We start from the raw sequence: 12,032 nt of genomic DNA on the forward strand, positions 1-12,032 counted from the left end.
TTATTTATATTTTCAGAGACTTCGCGTTGGTCTACAGGGCCGCCTGCACAGAACGATCTTAATATAAATGAGTGCAAGAGAATCAGAACTGTTATACAGGCTATGGAGGCTATGACGTCACAATCCGCAAGGTCGTCAAGCGCAGTCTGGTCCCACTCGGCGTAAATCTCCTATGAATGGTCGTTCCGGTTGTCTGTGCACTCCCGTACAACACGGAACACGGACGCACGGATGAACGTGTTGTCACGTATGTGTGTACGATATAAACATATGTATACTTAAAGCATAGTCAAGTATGTACTACCGTGGGGGGACTATTGACTCATATCCCACGGACGATGGGCATGGGAACGGTTAAGTTGAATGGCGATTTAACCCGCCTGATCCGAAGAGTAAGGGAATTATTGGGGGAGAAGGAAGCGGCGGGGAGAGAGGGAGGGAGAGAGAGAGAGAGAGGGGGGTGGGTGGGGCACATAGATCTTAATATCATAAACGTAGTTTTATCCATACATGAAAGTAATTTCTCAATACACAGTCTATTTATAGATATCAGGAATGTGTGAGCGCGCACACACACACACAAACACACACACATTCATAAACACACCCACAGAGAGAGGGAGAGAGACAGAGACAGACAGAGAGAGAGATACAGAGAGAGAGAGATTTCATAGCGTGATATTGCATTATCAGAGCGAGTCTAGAGTGGGACCCCACATCCTCTCCCCGAACCAAAATGGATCCCACTAACCATGTGCATTTATGTGCAACCCCACTTCTCTAAAATCCTGGATCCGCCCTAGGTATGGTAACATTACATTTACCTATCGTAAATTCATATCCACATTCAATGTGGTTCCACATGAGATACCGGACATTATCGTCATGTTAGTTCAAGGAAAAAGAGTAGCCATTGTTCTTATGAAATGTGGTTTAAAGTCTGCGTTTTGTGTAAGACGGTAAACTCGAGAATCGTCGTCTTCAAATACCTCAATCTATATCACAGAAACTAGGCTAAACATCGCGTGGCGTGTCAACAAGGCCGATTATCAGTGAACCCGGAAGTTACATCAAAACTGTATATTCATAACATGTACTCAAAACCAATATGCAATCGACTTACCTTGATATCTTGAGGAATCATAACTTAATTAGCCAAAATATTTCACATTGAACGCAGTTACATTTTAGCAAACGTGCCGATGTTTACACCGCCTGTGATTGGTGTAGATGTGGACCAATCAGCGAGCATACGTCCGGTATAAGTAGTTGAGCCCTCAACGCGGAAACAGACTAGCGATGGCCAGGCCGATCATAGAAGCTATTCGCGCGGGGGATGTTGCTCTGGCGAAAAAGTTGTTACAGTCACAGAAACATGGATGCTTAGATTGCCAAACAGCTCGACGAGATGGAACTGCCTTATTCTGGGCTGCGTGTCGAGGTGTGATAGAACTGGTTGAGTTGCTTCTCACGAGAAACGCGAGCGTGAATGCGTCAACGGGATACGGCGCGACCCCCCTGCACGCGGCTGCTGATGCTGGGCGAGTGCAAGTGATCAGGTGAGCAGTTAGATCGATAAGACGTTAAGTGATATGGGCTTTAACGTCGTACTTAAGAATGTTTCGTTCACACGACGATGTGCATGCGTGTGCATGTGTAACTGCTTATACGAGCCCTGACTTAAGCACGTTTTATAGAGCTAGCGTACCGACACACATGCAGAGACCAACAAGTACCATATTGTAACGTCTTTTGGTATGTCACGGCCGGGGATCGAACCTGCGACCGTTGGCTCTCCGAGTTGATGCTCTAACCACGACACCAAAGAGGCTATGGATCGATGGGGGCGATTCTTCGTGTTGATGTCGACAGTGTGTAAAAGTACACAACGTAATAGATACAGTTTTGTATACAATAATATGATACATTACTCTCTCTCTCTCAATCATTAATTTTTATATGATATTGATTGACATCATTCTGTTGCTAGAAATAAATCATTCAAGTTTTAGTATTGAAAGAATTACAGATTACCAGACTTATAGATGTCGCGTTGTGCGTTATAGAATTTATCATTGAACTTGTATGTGCTGTATTTCAGCAATGTATGTTCGTTCCAGTAAACACTGATATGAACAATGTAGCCAAGTTTATTCACCTGTCAGCTTGAAAACGGGGCGTGTTCTCCCAAATCATGCTTTGGCGCCTTTACTTCAGAAGTCAAATTTAGCCCCTAATAAAATCCTACCGACCTCGGAATGTTAATCAGTTGCTCCCTTGGCCCTCTGTTTGACCATGACGCCTAGGTGTATAACGACATGTCGTGCAGTAAGCACACGTGGTCTCCCAGCACGGTCTTCATGTGATGTGTATATCATGAGACTGTTGATTGACAGATGTCAGGATATAGCCCGGGGAGATGTGATATATTACATGCCAAGTATAGTGTCAAGGAAACGGACTCATGTCACCTTGAGAAAAGTGGTTGCTAACAGATGATATTCATAGTTATGCTATGTCCGATATCGAAACAGAATATTTACAGAACTTTTAACAGCTAGATACCAGGTCTTGAAGTGGTCGGGTAAAATTATCTTGATTTCTCAAACATGCTCTTGACTTTTGGATGTGGCTAATTTGATGGGTCAGAGCTAGACCGCAGGGACATGTAACACTAACAGAAAAAACAACAGAAAAAATGCCTATCATATGATGACTGAATTCAGGTAAACTGTATAGGTGTATTTTATTAACTGTTTGTCTATATTTTCGGCAGGTTGCTGGTAAAGTATGGAGCGGATGTGAACTCATTAACTCAAAGCGGAGACACGCCCTGCCACCTAGCGGCATACCGTGGAAATAGCCATGCCGTACAGGTGCTGGTAGAGGAGGGTGCAAATCTGAACTCACGCAACCGGAAGTGCCATCGCCCTGTGGACGAGGCCGAAGCTAATGGTCATTTCCAGATTGTGGAGTATTTGACAGCGGTCTCTGGCACGCGTAAGTTGATATCCTTGCATTCGTTTGGTATGAGGGGCAGTGGGTTAGTCCAGTGGTTTCGACGTTCGCTTGTCACGCCGGAGATTCGGGTTCGATTCACCAACATGGGTAGGCCTACAATGCATGAAGCTCATTTCTGATGTTTCCACCTTGATATTCTTGCTAAACGCGGCATACAACTAAACTTATTCATATACTCACTCGTTTTGTCTGAATTATAACATGTTTATGTCCAAAATGGTTTTTGTTCATGTTTATTATATTTTTCTGGATGATTCAGGTCTACTTTGGTATTGTATTGATTGGCACTGATATCGCCACACCAATAAGGACTGACCGGGATCTTCCGCGTGACGAACGAACGTTTTAGCCAATGAGCTACCCCACCCAGCCTTTTGATGATAGAATATCCAGTGTCCTAAAAATATCCAATTTTCACGAATGACTTCTGTCCCTGTCACTTTCGTAAAATACCCAGCCGTAAACTCCAAAGCTCATTTCTAAAGGTGCAGATACCATTATACAAAAGGTTTATACGTGATCGTTGTTAGAAATTCTTAGCAAGCCATCAATTTTATCTACACATTAAACTTTGCTACACGAAAAAAATGGCGTGTTGGCGACCTATTCGGCTTCGCTTACACGAAAATTAAATTTCTCGTTTTATCTTATTTCAGTTCACTGCGGAGGCCAGGAATCCGAGATTAGTATTCCAGGGTCACCAGTTCATACCCTGTCTCGCCAAAGAGTACCATTCATGGTATGTAGCTCTTCTCCTGTGTTCCAAACAGACACTGTGTTATCTCCCGCAACGGGCCACCGCCACGTTCAGTTTTACCACGCACCTGACGTGTCCAGCCATGTCAACATTCCAACTACAACGGACAGTCTTTATTTGGGTCAGTGTCATACAGTGAATGACCTATCTGTTGATACGGACAGTGTATCCAATTCTTCTCAGATCAGCTATTTTAATATACCCTTATACGACTGAGCAGTGCACTAGATGACCGTCGAGTTACCTCCCTTTAAGAAGTGCGGCTCAAGAGGACTATTTTGTGATATACGAGTACCAAGAGGTTGCCAAAACATGTGAAGATTTCCACTGGCTGAAACTTATGCTTACACATGATGCTACGACACATGAGCCATGTACAACGTCAAAACAGCATCAACTGATTCTTGCAACGACCTCGGAAACAAGGGATCCAGGCGAACGAAGTCATCACGTAAGATATCCATCATTTCGGATGATGTGACGGTGGGTAGTGATGGATTGTGCCGTTTCGTATCAAGACTGCATGAGTAGGTCTTAATCTACACCCAGACAAAGAATCATCGCATCAACTGTCAGAGATATAGGTACCACATGACGGAGGTCATGGCATGAGATCATTGTATGAACTGTCAGAGATCACGGTATCAACTGTCAGAGATATAGGTACCACATGACGGAGGTCATGGCATGAGATCACGATATTAGATGTCAGAGATCATTGTATGAACTGTCAGAGATCACGGTATCAACTGTCAGAGATAAAGATACAGCGCGACGGAGATCGTAGTATTCTCTGGAGGATGAGATCACGGTATCAACTGTCAGAGATATAGGTACCACACGACGGAGGTCATGGCATGAGATAACGATATTAGATGTCAGAGATCATTGTATGAACTGTCAGAGATCACGGTATCAACTGTCAGAGATATAGATACGGCGCGACGGAGATCGTAGTATTCTCTGAAGGATGAGATCACGGTATCAACTGTCAGAAATGTAGCTACCACGCGACGGAGATCGTAGTATTCTCTGGATGAGATCACGGTATCACCAGACTGAGATCGGGCATCACTTGTTTGAGATCAGTATATTTCATGGCTGAAATTAGAGAATCACGTTTCGAGAATCAAGGTATATCCTGACTGAATTCACGTACTGAAATACGAGTGTCTGCGTATAATATGCCAAATGCACTTCACAAGTGTTTAGATTTGTAGCGAGTCTTGTAATGTGCATCTGTTTTTACGTGCATCAGTTTTAGTGTGTATGTGTTGCTCTGCCAATGTGTGTTAAGTATGTTAATATTCATGTTTTACTTATTGATGGCTGGAGAGACTGAAGGTGTGTGTTGACTTGTACATGTAATTCCTTGGTGTGGTTCTTGACTGCCTTTTATTTGTCAGTTATGTGAACACACTGACAAGAAAGACGCCTTGTCAGAAACTACGATGCATTGTCGACGTGCACCAATAACTTGATATTATGGCTTTTGAAATTCCAAACGATGAGTCAGGCTATATTCTTGAACATGATTTCCAGTTGAAATGAATGTGTTATTTGATTTTACAAATCACAACCTGCATTACACCGAGGTAGTGTACGGAAGGATGGTTAAACTTGATTTTTTGTCTTAGCCAGGCAGTCCAAACTTGTTTGGTTTTTTTCTTCTCATTATAGGTTTATTTACAAATATACTGGACAGCAAAAGAAACGCAACTTTTTATGAAGAAGACGCAAACATGAACGCTTACGTTTATAATGTTGCGTTTCTTTTTCGGTTCAGTATATAGCCATGTATGTAGTTTGTAGATTCCATTCCATTGTCATGCATTGTCTATACATGACGATTCTCGCTCACTTAATATAGCTAATTCAGAATATTTGGTGCGTCGGCCATCGCCTTCATTTAATATAGTGTGCTACTGTGTGTATTGATGGCGGATGACATGCCCAGATACCCAGGATCAACTGAAGTTGCCCTTGTCTTTCAGAGTATTGCTGTTGATGTTTATTAAAGTTGTTGTTATGATGTTGGAGTTGGTGTTGTTGCTTTAGCATGATAAAGGAGATGGCGTATCCGTTTATTGGCAGTACGTTACTTCGGTTCATGACCTGTGAAGGTCCGGTTTACAATATTGGCCCTCAGTAACCCTTGCTTATCGTTAGAGGCGACTAACGGGATCGGGTGTTCGGGCTGGCTGACTTGGTTGACACAAGTCATCGGTTCCCAATGGCGCAAATCGCCGCTCATGTTGTTGATCACTGGATTGTCAGGTGCAGAATCGATTAGGTTCAGACTGCCAGCAAATAACTGGAATATTGCCGAGTGCGACGTAAATCTAAATCCACTCACTCATTTCGGTTCATTTAGGCTTGAACCTTAATGAACCGAATTAGGAGTACGTAGTTTGTGGTAGAGATTACTGTACTCGTATCTATTCGCTCTTTAGATTTAGGTGCCATGGAGTAGCGAAGTGGTTAAAGCGTTCGCTCGGAACGCCGAAGACCTGGTTCGATTTCCAGCGTGGGTACAAAGAGTGAATCCCATGTCTGGTATCCCCTGCCATTGTATTGCTGCAATAGTGCTAAAGGCGGTGTACAACTGAACTCTCTCATTCATCACTGGAGTATACAACACACCACTCAACAGCAACCTGTCAACAGAGGCTAATGTCAAACAACGTTCTACAGATAAGAAATTAGAACAAATATGTCGCGTGGGAGACATCGGTTTCAAATCGTAACGTTAAATTTGTTTATAAATCATCAATTGTAAACAATAATGAATGTTACAAGAAGGAAAATGAAACCCGAAAATCTCATAATTGTGGAGCTGAGTTTGCAAGATGCCAGTTTTTGGCGCAGTGAGTGAAGTAAACACAGGGACCGGATATGACGTTACTTGTGTGTGTAGGTATATTTGATATCGGACGAAATGTCGCTGGTTGTGTTAACATAGTGGCAGTAGAAGTTTGTAGAGAAGTAATCCCTCAGATTTGGTGTTTGGAGGCTAACCGTAAACGCTAGTCGGGGAAACGAGTTGTCGGGGTAGCCTGGTGATTAAAGCGTTCGCTCGTCACTCCGAACCCCGGCTTCGATTCCCCACTGGGGTTCAATGGGTGAAGCCCATTTCTGATGTTACCCACCGATAAAAGCAGCATAAAATTAAACTCACTAAGTGGTGATGAGAGTCGGTGTTTTATTGTTCTTCTGGAAACGAATTCATTTGATATGTTGCCTATTCATTTATCTAAATTCAGGAAAGACAATGGTCGTAGCGAAATAGATTGTGACTGAAACTCGAAGTTCAGTGTTTTACCTTATGAAGAAGAAGTGCAGATTACGTGTTTTCTTAACCTGATTCAGTTTGTTCAAGTGTAATAACTGTATTCTGTAAATAACCAAATCTGAACCAAACAATCCTGTGACTGACATAAGCATCCATCCATGCTTTGGGGACACGATGACATATGTTAGTCAGCCATGTAGCTGACACATTGCTGAGTCCGGCGTCAAACAACAAACCATGAAGTCCACAAGACTGCTGTCGTAAGTTCACATTCACTTCCTGGCGTAGTCTAGATTGTTACCGTAGTTTCATTTGTGACCGCGACATGGTAAAGAATAAACAGGACATAAAGCAAAATATTTTCAAATGAAACCTTGCATTAGTGTCCCCAAACCTCCCTTTCCCTGATATGTCACTCAGCAGGTTCTGATAGGGGGTCTAGGTCTGATAGGGGGGTCTAGGTCTGATACGGGATCTAGGTCTGATAGGGGGATCTAGGTCTGATAGGGGATCTAGGTCTGATAGGGGGATCTAGGTCTGATAGGGGAATCTAGGTCTGATAGGGGATCTAGGTCTGATAGGGTGTCTAGGTCTGATAGAGGATCTAGGTCTGATAGGGAGTCTAGGTCTGAAAGGGGGATCTAGGTCTGATAGGGGATCTAGGTCTGATAGGGGACATCAGTGAGATTGTGAAATTACAGTCTGACTGCAACACATACATTGTATACTGAACAGCAAAGTTTCGCAAGTTTCGAAAAAAACGAAATCGCATAAAAGTAAGCGTTCGTGTTTATGTCTTCTATTTAATAACCTTAGTTGCGTTGCTTTTTGGTGTTCAGTATATATAGTCAAGTACCTCTCTCGGCAACTTGGGGGATTCAGATGTTAGCAGATATGAAAATAGCAACGCAAAACCTATCACGAATATCCGCTCACTGTGTAATAATGCCAAAGTGTTCACGGAGTGGATTCTCAGGATTTGTTGGACAGTCACTAAAACAGCCCAGATCGTGGTCACAGTCGTTCTCGTAGACGCAGTGGTGGTCACAGTCGTTGGTCACAGTCGTTCTCGTAGACGCAGTGGTGGTCACAGTCGTTCTCGTAGACGCAGTGGTGGTCACAGTCGTTCTCGTAGACGCAGTGGTGGTCACAGTCCTTCTCGTAGACGCAGTGGTGGTCGCAGTCGCAGTCGCAGTCGCAGTTATCGTCGCTCTCGTTTTCGCAGCTGTGGACGCGGGGGTCGTCTTTACCTGTCGTCCGCGTGTATTCACGTCGACAGCAACAATAAAGTTCCAAGCATAGTATAATTCATAGTGCCATTTTAACCTGTCACTTCTTTGTCCCTTGTCCCCGGTGCTTCATGTCGTTGGCCGCGCTTGACAAACGCAGATGACAACAAACAGGACAAAGAGATCTTGTGAATATGAATAACACGAATGTCTTTCTTGACCCTTGAGCGTGTGTAAACAGTGTGAAATGTAACCCTCTGCTATGACATATTATGTGAAAAATGCGGTTGCGTTTCCTCAAATTTAAAGTATGCGTTACAGGGCAGGGTGGGTGAGCTTCAACAAACGCTTTTACTCCAAGATCTGCTGGATATATCGCAAGGTCGATGGTTCAATCCCCGGTCGCGTCCTACCAAAAGAAATTAAAGGATGGTAATTTTTGTTACCCTGTCTGGAGCTTGACATTAAGTGGATTAACGGACTGGTTGGCTCGTAGTCTCTATACTGAGTGGGGTATTAACGTTTTCTCAGTTGATCTGGGCCTCGTTTCACAAACTATTGTAGAGCTACGACCCGGGTTCGATTCCCTACATTGGGATAATGTGTGAAGGGCATTTCTGGCATGCCCCGCCGTGATATTTGCTGGAATACGGCGTAAAACCACACTCACCCATCATAAAATACTAGTACGATGCATCATTGAAAGTATACCCAATGAAGTTTAGATTTTGTGGAAAGTCTGGGTTACCACAGTTTCTGAACATGGAGAAAGTCTCTGGGCTTATTTTTGTCATTTATTACAAATCTAATTAAGGGGCGATTTCTTCTATAAAATATATTCATTTAAGAGACTGGATAGTCCAACTAAGCTGTCAGATAAGCTGGCAAAGTGTTCGTATTACACGCTGTATGCCGGGGTTTGATTCTCCATATGAGCGGGATGTGTGACGTCACTTTCTATTGTCCCCAAGTGATATTCTCTGAATATTTTCATCAACCATCCTCTTTGGAAGTGGGTGCGGCAGGGAAGGTGTGGGGTGGGGGTGAAAGTGGTTGTTGGTGTCAAGGTGTGGATGGCCGCCGGTGGGTGTGGTGACAGTTTACAGCTGGCTCGACACGGTAACACAATTTAGAGACGTGATGAAACTTCATCAGGGTTTGAGTAAGGAAAATCGATTATGATCAAATATTGAAAAAAGTCAATGGCCACGTTTATGACATGTATGTAAATCATCCGTATGCTGAAAAGAAGAAAACATATTTTCAGTGACATGATCAAACACCTGGATTGTTGAAATCTCCCATTTCGTCCACTTTCATAGTTAACGCTTCATGTGTGCCAAACATATTCCTGACCTATAAACCCATTTAGAAATAGTACCACACGCCACAGATATAATCTTCACAGGAATTTTGTCTGGAATGGCCATATGTAGACCTGTGTCCTCATAAACAATGACAGCATGAATCCTGCCGAGAATGGAAACAGTGGCTTCGAGATTGAAGTCGTCGTTCACGAATCTCTTTTCCTGGAACATTAAATGCGAAACCATACCCATTCACCCATGAACAAAAGTCTGCTGTTAACATCTGAGTGAGTGAGTATAGTTTTACGCCACACTCAGCAATATTCCAGCTATATGGCGGCGGTCTGTAAATAAACCAGTCTGGACCAGATAATCCAGTGATCAACAACATGAGCATCGATCTGCGCAAATGGGAACCAATGACATCTGTTGAAGTCAGCGATCCCGACAACCCAATTATGTCAGTCGCCTCTTACGACAACCATAGTCACCTTTTAAGGCAAGCATGGATTGCTGAAGGCCTATTCTACACCGGGATCTTCACGGATCTGTTAACATCTGAATCTGACTCACGACTTCCAGTACCAGCAGCATGTGAAAATCCGGGCTAGAACTGACCTTCAGTAACCCATGCTTGTCGTAAGAGGCGACTGACGGGATCGGGTGGTCAGGCTCGCTGACTTGGTTGACACATGTTATCGGTTCCCAATTGCGCAGATCGATGCTCATTGACTGGTCCAGACTCGATTATTTACAGACCGCCGTGAATATAGCTGGAATATTGCTGAGTGCAGCGTAAAACTAAACTCACTCACTCACTCACTCTAGTCCAGACTCGATTCTTTACGGATCGCCACAATGTAGTGAGAATATCGCTGAGTACGTAGTTAAACAAGAAATAAACAAACAGTACCCCAACATGTCTACGTGACTGCATAAATGGGAAGATAGTGCGGTAAGGTGCTCCCTTCAGAACTTTGAAACAGGACATAATAATTATAGTTGTAGGACCTTGTTTGTACTCTGTATCCGCTCACACTTCCAATGACAAGCTGTTGATCTCCTGGCTAACTGTTGATTGGTTGGTGGTAAAGGGACATGTTTGATTGGCTGGTTGTGAAGTGCCAGAGTTGTTTCGCTACTTGTGAAAGAGACTGGTCTTATATCGACCATAGATCACATACAGGCTTTCTTCTGTTCACGCAGGGGAATGTTTCCTGTGTAATGTCGCCTTGCTTGGTAGTACAGACGTCGAGCAATCGACTCAATGTGGGCGTGAGGGTAAATAATTAAACAAAAGTCATTTGTAACCGTTCATGAATTCGGGAAAGAAATGTGCCTCGTGTCTTGGACTGGGGTCGGTTGTGTCACAGGGCCGCGTCTCGCTCAGACACAGGGCCGCGTCTCGCTCAGAAACATCATTAGACGGACACACAGGCGTATAGATCCTACCCTATCACTATGCGAAAAGGTTGTTAGATAGACATACAGGTGTATAGACCCTACTCCTTCACTCTATAAAGGGGTCCTTAGATAGACATACAGGTATACAGACCCTACTCTGTCACTATATAAAGAGGTTGTTAGATAGACAGGGTTGCTGAAGGCCTATTCTACCCCGGGACCTTCACGGGTCTAGACATACAGGCGTATAGACCCTACTCTGTCACTATATAAAGGGGTTGTTAGATAGACAGGGTTGCTGAAGGCCTATTCTACCCCGGGACCTTCACGGGTCTAGACATACAGGCGTATAGACCCTACTCTGTCACTATATAAAGGGGTTGTTAGATAGACAGGGTTGCTGAAGGCCTATTCTACCCCGGGACCTTCACGGGTCTAGACATACAGGCGTATAGACCCTACTCTGTCACTATATAAAGGGGTAGTTAGATAGACATACAGGTGTATATACCCTACTCTATCATATAAAGGGGTCGTTAGATAGACAGGGTTGCTGAAGGCCTATTCTAAACCGGGACCTTCACGGGTCTAGACATACAGGTGTATAGTCCCTACTCTGTCACTATATAAAGGGGTTGTTAGATAGACAGGGTTGCTGAAGGCCTATTCTACCCCGGGACCTTCACGGGTCTAGACATACAGGCGTATAGACCCTACTCTGTCACTATATAAAGGGGTTGTTAGATAGACATACAGGTGTATATACCCTACTCTATCATATAAAGGGGTCGTTAGATAGACAGGGTTGCTGAAGGCCTATTCTAAACCGGGACCTTCACGGGTCTAGACATACAGGTGTATAGTCCCTACTCTGTCACTATATAAAGGGGTTGTTAGATAGACAGGGTTGCTGAAGGCCTATTCTACCCCGGGACCTTCACGGGTCTAGACATACAGGTGTATAGTCCCTACTCTGTCACTATATAAAGGGGATGTTAGATAGACATACAGGTGTATAGACC

At 43.8% G+C, this 12,032-nt stretch overlaps 1 protein-coding gene across 1 annotated transcript; it reads left to right on the forward strand.

Annotated features, from left to right (window-relative positions):
* The first annotated feature begins 935 nt into the window (after window positions 1-935).
* On the forward strand, window positions 936-5,810 carry LOC137295972 (26S proteasome non-ATPase regulatory subunit 10-like). Its single transcript, XM_067827585.1, has 3 exons — window positions 936-1,559; window positions 2,777-3,000; window positions 3,678-5,810. The coding sequence occupies exons 1-3, from the start codon at window positions 1,300-1,302 to the stop codon at window positions 3,992-3,994; spliced, it is 801 nt and encodes a 266-aa protein (XP_067683686.1). The 5' UTR covers window positions 936-1,299; the 3' UTR covers window positions 3,995-5,810.
* The last annotated feature ends 6,222 nt before the right edge of the window (window positions 5,811-12,032 follow it).

This window comes from Haliotis asinina, chromosome 9 (assembly GCF_037392515.1).
Source record: "Haliotis asinina isolate JCU_RB_2024 chromosome 9, JCU_Hal_asi_v2, whole genome shotgun sequence".
Lineage (NCBI taxonomy): Eukaryota > Metazoa > Mollusca > Gastropoda > Lepetellida > Haliotidae > Haliotis > Haliotis asinina.